Raw genomic sequence first — 20283 nt, 5'->3', positions numbered from 1 at the left:
TTGGAGGGAGAGCCCAGGTGTTATTAGAATTTGAAATGGGTCCCAGTTTTGCAAAATGAAAAAGGACAACAGTAGGATGGAGGCAGGAACATATGCTTAGAGTTAGATTATCAGCAGATGTCTTCTGTGAATAAGGGTCAATCTGCAGGGAGGCCTCCCACCTCCACTGGCTTCCACTGGCTTCCCCGTGTCCTCAGGGCAGCATCCTGACTCCTCAGGTGGCTCCACAGCCCTTTGTCACCCTCAGGTCACTGCCAGTGTCTCCAGCCTCATCCTGGGAGCTGACCCCGTTCTCATGGTCAGTCTGTCCTGGTCACATTCACTTAGTCCTTGTTCATAGACACCAAAACCTTCTCTGTCTCAAATCTTAGTTTCTACGCCTGCTTTTTTGGTCATTAAATCACCGTGGCCCTTGCTCTTTCTGTTCTTTCAGGTCTAGGCCAGCGAGGTCTCCCGTCTCTTCCCCATATTCTCTCCCATATTAACCAGGTTTGCTGCCCTATATTAATCACCTTCATCAGAAATGCCCTTGTCCTTTGACTGTTTGGAGTCTTTCCTCTTTTCCCTTCATTGAAGGATGCACCATGTTCCTCTTCCTCCATGGATGCTCACAGCATCTCACTCTGGAGGTGAGGACTGGGAACATGGGCTGGGCTGAAGAATTCTCAGGGGAGACAGAGGGGACAGGGTAGGTGATGATGGTTCCTGTATCTGTTCTGGACATTTCAACTCTAATTGATCCTTACCCCATGTGGACACTTAATCACTGAAAAGCAAAAAGATGTGGGGCATCCTAATGAACCCGATAGATCTAGTGTCTTGAGATGTCCCCATGTTTTAGTCCACTGTGTCACAGGTCACTGCAGCCCCCAGGTTTTCTAAGCTCTGACCACCCAGGGAACATCTTGGACAGAGGCCAGTTTATCTGCTCAGATCAGGGGATGCTGAGTTTACTGTGGTTAGAGTGGCCAGAAGGTTTGGAATCCAAGGGGATATGAAGGAGTCCCCCCCTTCCTTAAAGATCTGGGATATCTTCCAGTTAGCTCTCACTGGGGAGAACAGGGGTCAGTGAGACTGGGGTCTCTCTATCTTTGTTAATTCTTTACTGAGCTCAATCCAACCAAATCTCAAGGGCCTGTAAAACTTTCTGATATCCCAAGTTGCTGATATCCCAAGTCAAGTTTTCCCAGGAAGGCCAGTTCCTTGGTCTCTGTACTGAGTGCCGAGTGTCCTTGGATTTGCAGCTTGTGCGCAACTCTGTTGCGATGCTCATGCCCTTGGTCTCTGCTGTTTATCCCTCTTGTTCAACCATGCATGAAGAGGTATAAAAATGGGGGAAAGTGAAGGGGAGTTTGTCAGAGTCTCCAGGAGGCTTGTGGGAGCAAGAGTAGGCCTCTGGATGAACCCAGTGAATTGGGGGGTGTGTGTATGTATGTGTGTGTGTGAGAGAGAGAGACATTCATACTTGTGGGATTACAGGGTGTGTGGAACTGTTGACAAAGGTGGTCTCAGTTCTACCTGGAGGACCTGAATGTGGGCTCATGGCCGATTGTGGGCTGCGTGGAATGGTGGGTGTGCCATAGTGTCTTAGCTCAGTTTCCCTGGGACACAGATGCTGTGACTGAGGTTTGCATGACTGGGTTTCGTTGGGAAACAAATGATCACACCTCTGAAGGAAGGAAGGAAGGAAGGAAGGAAGGAAGGAAGGTGGATTGGGAAGAGGCCTGTTACTCTGCAGTGTGTTAGAATCAAGGCCTGAGCTGAGTCCACAGAGAGGTCTGGGTGCAGGAGGATGGGCACAGTGGTCCCAGAGAAGGGGGAGGGGATCCAGGAGGTGCCCCACAGCACCCCCTCCACACAGTGGATTTTCTGGTGTCTTTAGGGAGGGCAAGAATCAGACCCGTAGAATAACTGTCATTAAAATTCAGAGATCACTTTGTGGATTACCTGTAGTTTTTCTGTTAGTTTAAGTTACTAATGAAGAAGATTTCAAATGGAAGGTAAAAAAAAGAGAAGTTGGCGTGTTCCTTGGAAGATGTTGAAGTTGCACTGGGGCGTGTGCATCAGCCTACACATCTGTCTTGTGTTATTAGATTTTGGTGATGACAGTTTGGGGCTGCTGGGGTCACTGTGACTGATAAGATGTCTTGAGTCTGGTTGGTGTTTGGGCATCTTCGTGTGTATTATTCCATCATTAACAAAGGAGTTGTTAAGGCTTGGAACCTTCTGGGGATTGCCTAGCAGCATGGGTGGATTATTACTAGGTCTCTGGGGAGTGTGTTGGCCCAGATGCAGGTTTGGAAGTTTCTTTCAGCCTCAAAGCACAATGGTTGGGCCTCAGCTTTGATGGCAGAAGACTTTTCCATGATGCAGTGAAGGCTTGTTCTTAGATTCCGAGGGTTATCAGCTCCACAGTAACCTGTAGTACAGAGGCTTATTCTGGAGATGACGCAGCTGCTACTTGTTGCTGCCAGCGCAGTGGATTCCTCTACTGTTCTCTCATCGTCTTTACAGGTCTCGGGCGTCTGCCATGTACATGCACAGTACAGTTAATGGTTGTAAACGGTTGAAGGCAAGTAAATGGTACATGGAAAACAGTATGGAGTTACCCAAAGATTAAAAATAGAACATGCATAGGATCGCGCAATCTCACTTCTAATTATATAGCTGAGAAAAGCAAAATTTTTAAAACTGTTTATGTATTTGGCTTTGCCTGCATCCTCCAGGATCTTTGGTTTCAGTGCACCGAAATTCTAGTGTGGTGCTCGGGCTTAGTCGCTCCGCTGCCTGTGGGATCTTAGTTCCCCCACCAGCAATTGAACCCGCATCCCCCACAGAGCTAGGCAGATTCTTAACCACTGGGCCACCAGGGAAGTCCTGTGCAAAAATCAGTATTTTGAAGGAGTAACATGCACTCCCATAACCCATACTATATGATTCACAACAGCCATATGTTGTAGAAACAACCTGAATGTCTGTTTTCAGCCGAGTGGATGATGAAACCGTGATGTGTGTATGAGACAGGCTGGGTCCTGGGACCTTTTACTGCAGTTCTTGCACCTGGATGAACGTCTTCTCGGGCAACAGACCTCAAAGAAAGTGTAATTGAACAAAAGAAACTATAACCACATTCATGAGCGGACAGCAATTCTGAACAATGAGTAAAAAGACCACAAACCAAGCTTGATTTCTGAGGCTCCAGAAGCAAAAGCAGGTCACTTCCCGTGATCCCGGCTCACAGCACCTCCGGGGGGCCTGAGGCAGAGCAGATCACCTCAGCTTCCTTCCAGCCATAAGCAAAGGGATCAGCTCACCCCCCTTTTTGGGAGGACCAGGGGCACACACTTCTTTTTCTGTCTCTCCTTACTGCAGCAAGAGTCCCAATAAAGCCTTTCTTGAAATTCCCCTCTGGTCTCATAACTATTTCTATTGATTAAAGAGCCCCAGGATCCAGGTTGAAAACATGTAAGTGTAAGTGTTAGTCACTCAGTCATTCAGACTCTTTGTGACCCCAGGGACTGTACCCTGCCAGGCTCCTCTGTCCATGGAATTCTCTAGGCAAGAATACTGGAGTGGGTTGCCATTCCCTTCTCCAGGGGATCCTTCCAACCAAGGGATCAAATCTGTCTCTTCTGCATTGCTGGCAGATTCTTTACCTTCTGAGCTCCCAGGGAAGTCCTCATGGGTAACCCAGGCAAATATACACACATATTTGTAATGGCATATTCAGTTCAGTTCAGTTGCTCAGCCATGTCTGCCTCTTTGCCAGCTCATGGACTGCAGCATGCCAGGCTTCCCTGTCCATCACCAACTCCCAGAACTTACTCAAACTCATGTCCATCGCATCGGTGATGCCATCCAACCATCTCACCCTGTGTCATCCCCTTCTCCCACCTTCAATCTTTTCGAGCATCAGGGTTTTTGCCCGTGACTCAGTTCTTTTCATCAGGTGGCCAAAGTATTGGAGTTTCAGCTTCAGCATCAATACTTCCAATGAATAGTCAGGAATGATTTTGTTTAGGATTGACCAGTTGGATTTCTTTGCTGTCCAAGGGACTCTCAAGAGTCTTCTCCAACACCATGGTTCAAAAGCATCAATTCTTCGCCACTCAGCTTTCTTTATACTCCAACTCTCACATCCATACATGACTACTGGAAAAACCATAGCTTTGACTAGACCTTTGTTGGTAAAGTAATGTCTCTGCTTTTCAATATCCTATCTAGGTTGGTCATAGACATAGCTTTTCTTCCAAGGAGCAAGCATCTTTTAATTTCATTTGTGCAGTCATCATAAGCAGTGATCTTGGAGACCCCAAAAATAAAGTCTGTCACTGTTTCCACTGTTTCCCCAGCTATTTGCCATGAAGTGATGGGACCAGATGCCATGATCTTAGTTTTCTGAATGTTGGGTTTTAAGCCAACTTTTTCACTCTCTCACTTTCATCAAGAGGCTCTTTAGTTCTTCTTCACTTTCTGCCATAAGAGTGGTGTCATATGCATATCTGAGGTTACTGATATTTTTCCCGGCAATCTTGATTCCAGCTTGTGCTTCATCCAGCCCAGCATTTCGCATGATGTGCTCTGCATGTAAGTTAAGTAAGCAGGGTAATAATATGCAGCCTTGATGAACTCCTTTCCAAATTTGGAACCAGTCTGTTATTCCATGTCCAGTTCTAACTGTTGCCTCTTGACCTGCATACAGATTTCTCTGGAGGCAGCTCAGGTGGTCCAGTGTTCCCATCTCTTTAAGATTTTTCCACAGTTTGTTGTGATCCACACAGTCAAAGGCTTTGAATAAAGCAGAAGTAGATGTTTTTGTGGAACTCTCTTGCTTTTTTGATGATCCAGTGGATGTTGGCAATTTGATCTCTGGTTCCTCTGCCTTTTCTAAATCCAACTTGAACATCTGGAAGTTCACAGTTCACATATTGTTGAAGCCTGGCTTGGAGAACTTTTATCATTACTTTGCTAGCATGTGAGATGAGTGCAATTGTGCGGTAGTTTGAACATTCTTTGCCATTGCCTTTCTTTGAGATTGGAATGAAAACTGACCTTTTCCAGTCCTGTGGCCACTGCTAAGTTTTGCAGATTTGCTGTCGTATTGAATGCAGCACTTCCACAGCATCATCTTTTAGGATTTGAAATAGCTCAACTGGAATTCCATCACCTCTACTAGCTTTGTTCATAGTGATGCACCTTAGCCTGACTTGACGTTGCATTCCAGGATGTCTCGCTCTGGGTAAGTGATAACACCTTCGTGGTTATCTGGGTCATGAAGATCTTTTTTGTACAGTAATTCTGTGTATTCTTGCCACGTCTTCTTAATATCTTCTGCTTCTGTTAGGTCCATACCGTTTCCGTCCTTTATTGTGCCCATCTTTGCATAAAATGTTCCCTTGGTATCTCTAATTTTCTTGAAGAGGAATCTAGCTTTGCCATTCTATTGTTTTCCTCTATTTCTTTGCATTGATCTCTGAGGAAGGGTTTCTTATCCATTCCCATGTAGATGGAGATTTCTGTCACTTGGAACAGCTGGGGTGAATGTAGGGAATATTATGCTAACTGAATTAGGACAGACAGGGTAAGACTGATATTCTATGTGCTCGCTTATCTGTGGAATGTAAAAATGTGAAACTCACTAGTACCAGACAGTGGGATGGTGGTAATCTGGGGCTGGGAGGTGGGGAGGCTGGGGAGATGTTGGTCGAAAGGTACAGACTTTGAGTTGTAAAATGAGTGGGTCCTGGGGATGTGTGTGCAGCACGCTGACCGTTGTTATCCTATTCTGTTACTGCCTGCTGGGAATTTGTCAGGAGAGTATGTTGTCAGTGTTTTCACCACACACAGAACATGGGAATTTGGAGATGATGGATGTGTTGGTTTGTGGATTGTGATAAATATTTCACAGTGTACACGTGTCACATGATCACATGGTGTATGATATATGTACACAGAACCCTTCTCCTTAGTCTCAGTAAAGCTGGAAAAGAAGAAAGTGGGAGGTGGCCTGGCCTTAATCCTTCACTAGTGCTCAACACAGGCATCACATGAGAGCATGAGGCATTTTGCCCAGGCATGTTTTGTACCCCTCCCCCAACAGACATGCTCCTCAGGTTCTCATGTGGGGCCTCGCCCCAGGAATGTGCACAGGCCACAGATGATTCCGATCTGGATCCTGCATTGAGCACCAGGGCTCTTGGCCTTCACTTCTGAGACTGAGATCGGGCCCTGGGGGAGGGGAGGGCACTCTGCTCTGAGTGGGGCTGGACCAGGGCCTACTGTGTGACCTGAAGGGGATCATGGGGTCAGCGGAGGTCCCCCTGCTGCTGTGGACATGAAGCCTCACCAGGAGGGGAGTGTGATCCGAGGGAAAGTGTGGGAAAGTCCTGTGTTGGTCTCTCTGTGGGAGTTGACCGTCCTGAGTCCCTCCTGAGACAGTGGCCACAAAGCACTGTCTGTTCCACACGATGAGGGCTTCCCTATGTGAATAGTTGGGGCTCAGGAAGGGGGTGTGTTGACCATATGCATTAAACAGCATGTTTTCAACTTTCATGATAGAACTGTGAAGACTCATGGACGAAGGAGCCCAGAAGAGGAAAGAACAGGAGTCAGGCATGGCTCTTTCTCAGGTAGGGTCATATTCTCAGTGGATTCTCACACTGCCTTCCTGAAATGCCCTTCTCTGGACTCGCTAATCGTGTCTGACTCTGAAGTATCCTGTCTGACGCCAGTACACACGCACTCACCTGGGGCCTTCCCTCAGGGCCTGTCATCTCCACTTAGATCCCGTCTCCCCATGACCCGGTGACGTGGACCTTGTGAGGAGGCTCCCGTGAGCACCATCCTGGGCAGGGCTTCTCACCCATGGGTTGGAGACAGGGTCTCAGTGCTGTTGGGCAGCAGGGGTTGCTTAGGGCCCATCTGGATGCGCTGTCTGCTCTCTTTTAACCAGGGTAAAGAAGCTGTATATGGACCTCAGGTATTAACATGTACAGTACATGGTAAAATCTGCCAAAGAGGCCAATGAGGGGAAATCAGTTCTGACTTTTTATAGTACATTTAAAACTAAATGAGCACCTCCTTGAAAACTTAAGTTTTTGGGAATGGAATGGAACGTTCAGAAAGAGATGTCAGGGCTAGGGAGTGTTTCGTTACACCATCTAATTTAAACTGTGAAATCAGGCTTACTAATTTTTTTTTCTTTCTTTTTTGACCACATGATGCAGCTTCCAAGGTCTTAGTTCGCTGAGTAGGGATTGAACCTGAAACCCTGCAGTGGAAGTGAGGGATCTTAACCACTGGACCATGAGGGAATTCTCCAACTTTACTAGTCTTGATTCAGTATTTTCTTAATGGAATAAAATAATAAATTGTGGAGTTTATTAATAAGTACATACCTAAAATTAATGATAAAAATCACATTATTATTTTAAAAATATATTTATTTCCTGTACTGTATCTTCATTGCTTCAGTGTCTTTTCCCTAGTTCTGGCGAGTGGTGGCCACTCTCTGGTTGCAGTGCACACGCTTCTCATTGCAGTCGCTTCTCTTGTGTTGCAGCCCAGGCTCTAGAGCGCGCCGGCTTCATTAGTTTCACCTCCTGGGCTCTACAGCTCTGTCTCAGGAACTGAGACTCATCGTCTTAGTTGCCTCTCAGCATGTGGGATCTCAGACCAGGCAAAAACCCACATCTCTTGCATTGCCCAGTGGATTCTTTACCATACACCTTAGGGAGGGCCACATATTTTTAAATACAGGTATTTTATAAAGATTGGAAGAAATCTTCTGTGTGTTATTTTCTGCTTGTATTACTTTTAATTTTTTTTGAACTAGAATAAGATAATGTTGACGAATTCCTGGTGGTACAGTGGCTAAGAATATGCCTGCCAACGTAGGGTGCGTGGGTTCCATCCCACGTCCGGGAAGATGCCTCAGAGCAGCTAAGCCCATGGGCCACAACGACTGAGCCTGTGCCCTAGAGCCCGGGAGCCAAAACTATGGATGCCTGCACTGTCTAGAGCCTGTGGTCCAAAACAAGAGAAGCCACTGCAAGGAGAAGCCCGGGCACTGCAGCTGCAACTAGAGAAAGCCCACTCACAGCAATGAACACCCAACATAAGCAAAATAAATAAGCTTTGAAAAAGAAATAGAATGTTGACAGTTACTGAATGAAGAAGTAAAATGAAAGAAGAGAATGGGAACCCACTCCAGTATTCTTGCCTGGAGAATTCCATGGATAGAGGAGCTGGAGGGCTGCCGTCAGCGGGGTTGCAAAGAGTCTGGCATGAATAAACAGGTAAAGAACAACTTCCACACACAGTAGATTGAGCTCTGAAAAACAAATCTAAGTGTCTAGCTTTCCTCCTGCAGATTCTTCAGTGACTCTCAGTAGCTTTTGGAATAAAGTCCCAAATCCATAGATCTTGCATAAATTAGCCTCTGCCTGGCATCACCCCATGTACATTCCCTGTGTGCCAGTCATACTGGCTGACTTGCTGTTCAGTGAATATCTTCCTGCCTCAGAGCCGGCACTCAGGCTGTTCTCTCTGCTTGCAACACTCTTCTGTTTCCCACCTTGCCAATCCTAAGTGTTTCTTCCTCACAGAGACCTTGTCTGATTTCTCAGTGTAGCTTAGACTTTCTGTTTAATCTTGTCTTAGCACCAGGCCTGTGTCAGAGCACTTATTTCAGTAGTAACGTTAAAATTGTGGATGAAATCGGCTGGCTGGCTGCTAGATGATGAAATTGGCTGGCTGGCTGCTAGACTGTAAGCTCCATCATGTTCACTGCTGTATTTCAAGTTTGACGCACAAAGCTGACGCTGAATGAATTTTGATAGAATGAAAGAAAAAAAATAAAGACAACTCTTTTTGTTTAAATCAATTGTGTGTTTACACATGCATGCATGAATGCATGGATATATAACTCCGTGGTTTTATTACAAAAACATCCTCTCATAAATAATGGTGTATTCTTTGTAGCAGTTTCAGTTCTATCTTAAGTGTATTTCATGGTGTTAAGTTTTTTCTGCATCATCACATGAATGATGTAAATTGTAGTAAGATTAGTGACATTGTGTGGGTCGCGATGGGAGAGGGTGTGACCCTGTATCGTGACCATTTATGCTCTTCTATTGTATTTCAGCTTCCTTGAACTTGTTTCAGGTATTTTCAGGAAACTCTCTGTGGATGCTCTTTCCTTCTCTGGTAGTTAACTGGTTGATTCTTTAGGTTCAGTTGTCACTCCCAACCACCTGAGCTCAGGTACTGTTGGCTTATTTCTTAACAGTTTGATCTGAGCAATTAGTTAGAGTGACAGAATTTACTCCTCAGGGTGACTGCAGCCATGAAATTAAAAGACTCTTATTCCTTGGAAGGAAAGTTATGGCCAACCTAGATAGCATATTGAAAAGCAGAGACATTACTTTGCCAACAAAGGTCCATCTAGTCAAGGCTATGGTTTTTCCAGTGGTCATATGGATGTGAGAGTTGAACTGTGAAGAAAGCTGAGTACCGAAGAATTGATGCTTTTGAACTGTGGTGTTGGAGAAGACTCTTGAGAGTCCCTTGGACTGCAAGGAGATCCAACCAGTCCATTCTGAAGGAGATCAGCCCTGGGATTTCTTTTGAAGGAATGATGCTAAAGTTGAAACTCCAGTACTTTGGCCACCTCATGCGAAGAGTTGACTCATTGGCAAAGACTCTGATGCTGGGAGGGATTGGGGGCAGGAGGAGAAGGGGATGACAGAGGATGAGATGGCTGGATGGCATCACTGACTCAATGGATGTGAGTCTGAGTGAACTCCGGGGGTTGGTGATGGATAGGGAGGCCTGGCGTGCTGCAATTCATGATGTCGCAGTGTAGGACACAACTGAGTGACTGAACTGAACTGAACTGAAGGTGGACACAGATCTTTCTCTAACATGCTGTTATGTTGATGACAAGTTCATCCGTGTAAAGTCTTTAGGATAATGCTTAGTTTGTAGGAATTGCTGAAACATCTGTTGTCAGTGTGATGATGTCATCATCATCACAATGTGTGTTCTTTAAAAGTCAGTGTGTTTTCATGTTCATCGCAGCACTATTTATAATAGCCAGGACATGGAAGCAACCTAGATGTCCATCAGCAGATGAATGGATGAGAAAGCTGTGGTAGATTTACACAATGGATTATTACTCATCCATTAAAAAGAATACATTTGAATCAGTTTGATTCAATTCAAATTCAATTCAAATCAATTTGAATCAGTTCTAATGAGGTGGATGAAACTGGAGCCTATTATACAGAGTGAAGTAAGCCAGAAAGAAAAACACCAAAACAGCATACTAACATATATATATGGAATTTAGAAAGAAGATAACGCTAACCCTGTATGTGAGACAGCAAAAGAGACACAGATGTATTGAACAGTCTTCTGGACTCTATGCGAGAAGGCGAGGGCAGGATGATATTGGAGAATGGCACTGAAACATAAAATATCATATGTGAGACAGATCACTAGTCCAGGTTTGATGCATGATACAGGGTGCTTGGGGGTGGTGCACTGGGATGACTCAGAGGGATGGGATGGGGAGGGAGGTGGGAGGGGGTTCAGGATGGGGAACACATATACGCTCATGCCGGATTCAAGTCAATGTATGGCAAAACCAATACAATATTGTAAAATTAATTAATTAAAAAATAAATAAAGTCACTGTGGACTTTGTCATCTCTAAAGACAACAGTCTTGCTGTAACTCATCTAGATAGTGAATGCCACTCAGTCATGTCCGACTTTTTGTGACCCCAGGGATGGTGCCTAGCAGGCTCTGCCGACCATGGGATTTTCCAGGCAAGAATACTGGAGTGGGCTGCAATTTCCTTCTCCAGTGGACTTTCCCAACCCAGGGTCAAAGCTGGGTCTCCTGCATTGCAGACAGATGCTTTACCATCTGATCCACCAGGGAAGCTAAAGTAAACTTAATTAATTAATTAAAAAATAAATAAAGTCACAGTGGACTTTGTCATCTCTGAAGACACCAGTCTTGCTGTAACTCATCTAGATCGTGAATGCCACTCTGTGTTGAATGTTAACACTTCTGCATAGACAACCCAGTCTTGGTTTTAATTTCTGTATTTTTCATGTATTGTCCACATACATGACAAATTCCTGTTGATTGCAGGATATCATAATCTTAGGAAAAAGAGGAAATTATAAATTCGATTGCAGACCAACAGTTTGCTTCAAGCAGCTTTTAAAGTATCTGTCAGAGTATTATTTCATCTGAATTGAGCGTTACCCCTCTCACCTCTTCTCATTTTGTGTGAAACTAAGAATCTTCCTCAGGGCCCATTGGTGAAATGTGTTTTCATTTCAGGCACAGTTGACCTTCAAGGATGTGTTCATAGATTTCACTCCCGAGGAGTGGGAATGCCTGGACCCTGCCCAGAGGACCTTGTACAAGGACGTGATGGTGGAGACCCTCGGGAACCTGCTGTCTGTGGGTGAGGATCACTTCCCTCTGAAGTGGGGATCTGCCCTGGGGTACCTCTGCATGTTCCCTCTTTACCTTTTGAGATCTCCCATTTTTCTTGACTAAGCTCAAAACCTTGTTGACTCACACATGTAAAGCTTCCTGATTGGCATCAGGAGTTTAAACTTGTCCTTCCTTCAGGTGACCTGCCCACTGTGTGATGCACAAGGAGTTTCTCCACAGCTTGAGTGTTTATAAAGCTGATTTCAAACTTTGAAATATCCAGTTGCCTGTTTTCTAGCCCTGTGTTCTTGGTTCAGTAGTTCTTAGATAGGAACTAGATACCTGCTGCATGTTGTACTGTATATTATACTATTCCCTGTGCATTCAGAAGGAGACAGATAGTAAATTCATTTGAGAAGTATTTTTCTGTCGGTTTATAATATCCTCACTCCTTGGCTGACAAAAGAACTGCATTCTACACCTGCCTATGCAGGAGACACGGGTTCGATCCTTGGTCTGGGAAGATCCCACATGTCACAGAGCAGCTACGCCTCTGTGCCTCAACTACGAGCCAGCACTCTAGAGCCTGGAAGCTGCAACTACTGAGCCCACATGGGACAACTCCTGAAGCCCATGCACCCAGGAGAAGCCACAGCAAGTGAGGAGCACGAGCACTGCAACTGGAGTGCAGCCCCTACTTGCTGAACTTGGGGAAAAGACCAAGCAGCAGCAATCACTCACCCCTGCCAAAGGAAATGAATACACCGATGTATTAAAAATAACAGATGCATTTTAAAAAAAAAAAAAAGAGGTTGGATTCTGGAAGAAGCCACAGTATATGGCATTACTTCCAAGTAGGAAGTTCTGTTTCTGATCTGAACATTATCTCCATTCTTGTGGCACAAGGAAGAAGACCCCTGGATTGTGGAGAATGAAGTGCTAATAGCAAAAATCCAGAGAGCATCCACAGTGTGATCACAGGTCAACTGTCACAAGGACAGAGAGGAAGCCACACCGTTCATGGTGTTTGGGAAACTCTCCAAGTGGGAGAGTTCTGTGAGAAAACAGATGTTTAATGTTTGTGAACTCTCACAGGATATTTTTCTTCTCCCTAACTTACAGCTCTGTTCTTTGACATGTGAAATGTACAGCACCCTCCAGTGGTGCTGTAGCACCCACAGACATGAAGGCAAGATATTTTTTTTTTTGGCCTGTACTGGGTCTTTTTGCTGTGGTCTTTTGTCTATTTGAGACGAGAGAGGGCTATTCTCTAGAGTGGGAAGCACAGTTACTCATTGTAGTGGCTTCTTTTGTTGTGAAGCACAGGCCCTAGGCACACAGGCTTGAGTAGTTTTACCACACAAGCTCAGTATCTGTGGCTCATCAACTTAGTCTCCGTGACATGTGAGATCTTCCTAGAACAAGAATCAAACCCATGTCTCCTGCATTACTAAGCAGATTCTTACCATGGAGCCACCAGGATGTTAGGGAAATTAAATAAATAGTTTTGTTTAGGCTTCAAGACAAAGCAGTGCATTCCTCTGACCTAGCTTCTAGCCTGCATGGAAACTGCCCTGAATGTGAATGTCCTGACTGTCTCCTGTGAGTGCAAGTCTTGCAGCACCATAGGTAAGATAGAGGACAAATCTTGAGATTGTTCAGCCTTTGCAGGGGCCCTTGCCAACCAAGGCCCAGGCTTAGCACCATCCAAGGCCCAGGCTTAGCACCATCCAAGTTGGATCCTTCTCTCTGCCTGCTGCTAAGTCGCTTCAGTCGTATCCAACTCTGTGCAAAGCCATAGATGGCAGCCCACCAGGCTCCCCCGTCCCTGGGATTCTCCAGCCAAGAACATTGGAGTGGGTTGCCATTGCCTTCTCCAATTCTCTCTGCCTACCGTGAGGTAAATAAAAGTAACTTAAAACTGCAAAAGAAGTATGTGATTTGTGAGGATGATTATCCATATTACAATGTCACATTATATTTTGGTTGATCAAATATTCATTTTTAAGTCGACTCTCTTTAGCCAGCCCACAGCTCCAATTGTGTCCCCATACTGCCCTTTTCTCTCCATTCTTTGTCCTGTTCTGGCCTTACACCCCTCCCAACCCCTCTGTCTCCCTCTCCATCAGCTGGTCCCCTTCTAACTGCCCCTGTCTCTGAGGGGGGAGCGGGAGCCCAGGTTCCCCCACCCTAGCAAGTTTGTTAACCCCTTTAGATTCTTCTGATCAAAGACCCCCATCTCCCTGGAGAGACATTCCAAGATTTTTATGAGTCCTTCTGTCCCTGTTATCACAGTCAGTTTGAGCACTGTTCAGTCTGTGTTGTACCATAAAGCTGTGACTATAGAAAGGAAGGATAACTTGTTTGATATAGGATGGCCATGATGTTGTTTAGACTCTGGAGAAAACTGGTTAAGATGAATTTTTTTTTCCTTTGAAAGTGCAAAACTGGTTCTTTTTACATGTGGAATTAAAAATAGCAAGCTTGTTAAAAAGGCGTGCTAAAAACAAAGCTTAAGGTTAACCTTTGCCAGGGCTTCCCAGATTACTCTAGTGGTAAAGAACCTCCCAGCCCCTGGGAGAGACACAGGAGACGTGGATTTGATCCCTGGGTAGGGAAGATCCCCTGAAGAGTGAATGGCAACCCACTCCAGTATTCTTGCCTGGAGAGTCCCATCATGGACAGAGGAGCCTGGTGGGCTAGAGTCCACGGGGTTGCAGGGGTTGGATAGGACTGAAGCGACCCTGCATAGCGTGCCACCTTTGCCATGTCCTTGAAATACGTAACCCATTTTTCCAGAGATTTCAGTCTTGGGCAAATTAGAATTTTAAACCATGGCGCAGGGGGGTGGGAAGAAAAGGGGAAAGAGATTTTAAATCTCAAGCAGGAAAGTATGAGAGCTCTCAAGTCTGTCAATCTGCATTTCTGTTTGTCTCAGTGTGTGTCTTTGTTTTTGGATAATATTGCTGAGGTTAATTTGTAAATGAGCTCTAATTCAATTGTTTGTAAAAAAAAAAAAGCACTTTCAAACCAAACAATTACAAGAGAAATTAACCTAAATGAATTTCAGGTTCACGTGAATTGGGAAATATTCAATATTAAATATCTAGTATTAATGTTTGTTTGCTAATCTAATTAAGACAGGTCTTGAGTCTTCAACATTGTCTAATACTTTTGTTGTACCTAGGTTTAATGTTAAGCAAGTTTGTCAATAGTTAAAGTAACTCAGGTGAAGAGTTTTAAGGAAAGAATGCAAATGCAATTGAAGCTTTTAAATAAGCTCTATTAAGAATGATTATACTTTAGAAATGTCTGTCTAAAATAGTCTCTCCAGATGTGAATAACCTGAACTCCTGCTGCTGCTGCTAAGTCACTTCAGTCGTGTCCGACTCTGTGTGACCTCATAGACGGCAGCCCACCAGGCTCCCCTGTCCCTGGGATTCTCCAGGCAAGAATACTGGCGTGGGTTGCCATTTCCTTCTCCAATGCATGAAGGTGAAAAGTGAAAGTGAAGTCGCTCAGTCCTGTCCGACTCTGAGTGACCTCATGGACTGCAGCCTACCGGGCTCCTCCATCCATGGGATTTTCCAGGCAAGAGAACTGGAGTGGGGTGCCATCGCCTTCTCCAATTAGTGCTGTTAGGTGGCACTAAAAAATAAATAAATAAAATAAAATTTATTTATTTTTGGCTTTGTTGCTTCAGGTCTTTGTTGCTTCAGGGGATTTTCTCGACTTGCAGTGAGCAAGGGCTACCGTGTATTTACGGTGCGTGAACTTGTCATTCTAGTGGATTCTCTTGTTGCAATGCGTGGTGTCTGTGTGTTTGCTCAGTAGTTGTGACTCCCCAGCTCTAGAGCACAGAATCATCATGTGTGCCCTACAGGCTTAGCTGTTCAGGCATGTGGGAATTTCCCAGATCAGGGATCAAACCTGTGTGCCCTGCACTACCAGGCAGATACTTTACCTCTGAGCCACAAGGGAAGCCCCAAAGCTTGTTCCTTTACATATATCTTGGAGCCAATGAACTGGGTGAGTTTAGATTACTGTGTAGATAGGGAGTTGATGTATTGAATGATTATTGTGTAAGTAGAGAATTTTTCACTTACAATATAACTGACATGAACCACTTGTTAATGTCATAAAATGCCTATATGTCTATCTACTGATAGATTTCTAAGAGGTATTTGGAAAAGTGTTTATTTTTTTATTTTTAAAATTATTTTAGGGAATTCCCTGACAGTCCAGTGGATAGAATTCAGTAGTTTCACTGCAGCTAGCCTGGATTTAATCCATGGTCAGGGAACCAAGTTCTCAGAAGCCACATGGTCCACCAAAAAAAAAAAAAAAAAAAAAAAATATATGTATAGTTTACAGAATTCTTTATTTTCTCAATGCAGTATTTTTTGAACAGTTACTAACTGCCATTTATTTTTTACATTATTCATTAGAATGCTTCTTTTGCATTGTTTACCATTCCAATGTATTGCCTTTTTGATGCTTGTTTGCTCAGTTGCTCAGTCCTGTCTGACTCTTTGTGATCTCATGGACTGTAGGCCACCAAGCTTTCCTATCCATGGAATTTTTTTAAGGCAAGAATAGTGCACTCGGTTGGGATTTCCTGCTCCAGGGGATCTTTCCAACCCAGGCATTGTATCCCCCTGTGCCGTGTCTTCTGCATTGGCAGGCAGCTTGTTTACCAGTGAGTCACCTCTCTAGTCCTGTATGTTCTTTACCATTTAAATATGTATAAATATGCATAAAATGTGTACAATATACCATTAGTTTCTCCTCAATTATGAGACAGCAGTGTGTTTAGTACAAAGTAGGATGAGTTTTGAGGTCATGATGGGACAATGTGTTTTCTTTGAGAACTGACATGAGTTTGCATAAATGAATGTTTTCTGATTGTGTTTGAAACTACACTACCCTAAAATTAATTTGAATTACATATGATCATTCTTTTTTAAAGAATTCTATTCCTTTAGTTTTCTATAGTTTTGAGATCATCTTTGCGGAGATTCATAATTCTGTTAGGATGAATATGGCTTTTGGTATGAAAGTCATGTGTTTGACAAATAATTTATTTATGAATTGTAACTAATAGAATACCTGTGGTTCTTTATGTCTTGTAGATATGTCTCAGATAGATATGATCAAGAAATTACAGGCAAAAGCAGACAGTGGTAAAGGGGAAATTTTTCAAAGAGTGATGTTTGAAAGAGCTGAAAGCCTTGAAAGCAAAGATTTTCACCTCAGGAAGATGCAGGAAAATATAGATGACTTTGACTGTCTGCGGACAGATGATGAAAGAAATGACAAAGGATTGTCTACATCCCATAACAAAAACCTCACTGATGGAAGAGATCATCATAGTAGAAGTGATGCAGAAAATGGAACTTTTGAAAGGCACGGATCAAGCTTTCAGGATGAATCGCAGATGATGCAATCTGAAGGGATAATTTTTGAACGTAGTCAAGTTGTGACAGACGTCAGTGCCTCAGGTTTATCATCTCAGAGAACTCTTAATGTCTGCAAAGGCTTTTCTCATAAAGATGAGAATGCTGTTATGCATCCTTCAGAACTGTTACCAGACCATGAAACACAAAATAAAAGACCATACAAATGTAATGAGTGTGACATAACCTTTCTTCAGGACTCAGAACTCACTAGACATCAAAGAATCCATACAGGAGGAAAACCATACAAATGTGATGTGTGTGGCAAGGCTTTTAATCAAACTAGAAAACTTGCGATTCATTGGAGAATTCATACTGGAGAGAAACCACATAAATGTGATGTGTGTGGCAAGGTCTTTAAGCAAGCTGCAAAATTTTTAATTCATTGGAGATATCATATGAGAGAGAAACCATATAAATGTGATGTATGTGGCAAGGCCTTTAGTCAAACTGCAAACCTGGCAGTTCATCAAAGAATTCATACTGGAGAGAAGCCATACAAATGCAATGTATGTGGCAAGGCGTTTAGTCATAGTGCAAACCTTGCTGTTCATCAGAGAGTTCATACTGGAGAGAAACCATATAAATGTGATGTATGTGGCAAGGCGTTTAATCAGACTGCAAAACTTGGACTTCATCAGAAAATTCATACTGGAGAGAAATCTTATAAATGTGATGTGTGTGGCAAGGCATTCAGTCGTACTGGAAACCTTGCTGTTCATCGGAGAGTTCATACTGGAGAGAAACCATATAAATGTGATATATGTGGCAAGGCTTTCAGAGTAACCTCACACCTTGCTGATCATCGGAGAGTTCATACTGGAGAGAAACCGTATAAGTGCAATGTATGTGACAAGGCATTTAGTCGTGCTGCAAACCTTACTGTTCATTGGAGAATTCATACTGGAGAGAAGCCATATAAATGTGATGTATGTGACAAGGCCTTTAATCACACTACAAGACTTCAACTTCATCAGAGAATTCATACTGGAGAGAAACCATACAAATGCAATGTATGTGAGAGGGCGTTTAGTCACACTTCAAGCCTCAGTGTTCATCGAAGACTTCATACTGGAGTGAAACCATATAAATGTGATATATGTGGCAGAGCCTTTAGTCAAACTGCAAGCCTTGCTCTTCATCGGAGTATTCATACTGGAGAGAAACCATATAAATGTGATGTATGTGGCAAGGCCTTTAATCAGACTGCAAAACTTAGACTTCATCAGAGAATTCATACTGGAGAGAAACCATATAAATGTTGTGTATGTGGCAAGGCCTTTAGTCACACTACAGGACTTGAACTTCATCAGAGAATTCATACTGGAGAGAAGCCATACAAATGCAATGTATGTGACAAGGCATTTAGTCATAGTTCAAACCTTACTGTTCATCGGAGACTTCATGCTGGAGAGAAACCATATAAATGTGATATATGTGGCAAGGGTTTCAGTGTAAGTTCAAGCCTTGCTGTTCATCAGAGAGTTCATACTGGAGAGAAACCGTATAAATGTGATACATGTGGCAAGGCTTTTAATCAGACTGCAAAACTTGGACTTCATCAGAAAATTCATACTGGAGAGAAATCTTATAAATGTGATGTGTGTGGCAAGGCATTTAGTCGTACTGGAAACCTTACTGTTCATCGGAGAGTTCATACTGGAGAGAAACCATATAAATGTGATATGTGTGGCAAGGCTTTCAGAGTAAGCTCAAACCTTGCTGTTCATCAGAGAGTTCATACTGGAGAGAAACCGTATAAATGTGATGTGTGTGGCAAGGCTTTTAGTCAAGCTACAGGCCTTGCAGTTCATCAGAGAATTCATACTGGAGAGAAACCATATAAATGTGATATATGTGGCAAGGCCTTTAATCACACTACAAGACTTCAACTTCATCAGAGAATTCATACTGGAGAGAAACCATACAAATGCAATGTATGTGACAAGGCATTTATTAGTGCTGCAAACCTTACTGTTCATCGGAAACTTCATACTGGAGAGAAACCATATAAATGTGACATCTGTGGCAAAGGTTTCAGAGTAAGTTCAAACCTTGGTATTCACCGGAGTGTTCATACTGGAGAGAAACCATATAAATGTGATGTGTGTGACAAGGCATTTAGTCATACTGGAAACCTTGCTGTTCATCGGAGAGTTCATACTGGAGAGAAACCATACAAATGTGATGTGTGTGGCAAAGCGTTTAGTTGTACTGGAAACCTTGCTGTTCATCGGAGACTTCATACTGGAGAGAAACCATACAAATGTGATGTGTGTGGCAAAGCGTTTAGTCGTACTGGAAACCTTGCTGTTCATCGGAGACTTCATACTGGAGAGTAACCATGTAATTATGGTATATGTGCCAAGGCTTTCACTGTAAGTTCAAGCCTTGCTGTTCATCAGACAGTTGATACTGGAGAGAAACCATATAAATGTGATATGTGTGGCAAGGCCTTTAATCACACTACAAGACTTGAACTTCATCAGAGAATTCATACTGGAGAGAAACCATATAAATGTGATATATGTGGCAAGGCCTTTAATCACACTACAAGACTTGAACTTCATCAGAGAATTCATACTGGAGAGAAGCCATGCGAATGCCATGTATATGACAAGGCATTTAGTCATACTGCAAACCTTACTGTTCATCAGAGACTTCATACTGGAGAGAAAGCATATAAATGTGATATATGTGGCAAGGGTTTCAGTGTAAGTTCAAACCTTGCTGTTCATCGGAGTGTTCATACTGGAGAGAAACCATATAAATGTGATGTGTGTGGCAAGGAGTTCAGTTATACTGGAAACCTTACTGTTCATCAGAGAGTTCATACTCGAGAGAAACCATATAAATGAGGTGTATGTGGCAGGGCTTTCAGTGTGAATGCAAACCTTGCAGTTCATCAGAGAATTCATACTGGAGAGAACCTTGCAAATATAAAAATTTTGACAAACCATTTAGGCACAGTCAACCATAACTCATCATCAGGCAGTTCAGACAGGAGAAACCATATAAATATGATGTATATGGCTGGTGCTTTACTTGAAATGACGAACTTAGTAACCATCAAAGAATTCATACTAGAGAGAAACATTAGAAATGTGACAGTTGTGAGAAACATATTAGTGCAAATGTCGTGAGTGTGACAGAGCCTTTAGTCAAGTGTCTAGGCCTTATAATTCATCAGAGAATTCATAGTGTATTGAAAACATACAAGTGAAATGAATGTGTCAGAGTTTCTAGTGCATGTTCAGCATTAACTGCCCATTAGGCAGTTCATACATAAGAGAAACCATGTAAATGTTATTTATGTGGCAAACCGTTCAGTGATAAGAAATGACATTGCAGATCATCTGAGAATCCATTC

The 20283-nt window shown here is 43.3% G+C and overlaps 1 protein-coding gene across 1 annotated transcript; it reads left to right on the top strand.

The window, feature by feature from the left end:
- The first annotated feature begins 6572 nt into the window (after window positions 1-6572).
- On the top strand, window positions 6573-19771 carry ZNF845 (zinc finger protein 845). The gene is given in 5 exon segments (XM_070388136.1): window positions 6573-6629; window positions 11359-11485; window positions 16590-17274; window positions 17359-17518; window positions 17603-19771. Coding segments are annotated over 5 exon segments (3198 nt in total).
- The last annotated feature ends 512 nt before the right edge of the window (window positions 19772-20283 follow it).

The sequence above is a fragment of the Bos mutus genome, chromosome 18 (genome assembly GCF_027580195.1).
Source record: "Bos mutus isolate GX-2022 chromosome 18, NWIPB_WYAK_1.1, whole genome shotgun sequence".
Lineage (NCBI taxonomy): Eukaryota > Metazoa > Chordata > Mammalia > Artiodactyla > Bovidae > Bos > Bos mutus.
Note: the sequence above shows the minus strand (reverse complement) of the source record. Positions and strands in the feature narration are given on the sequence as shown.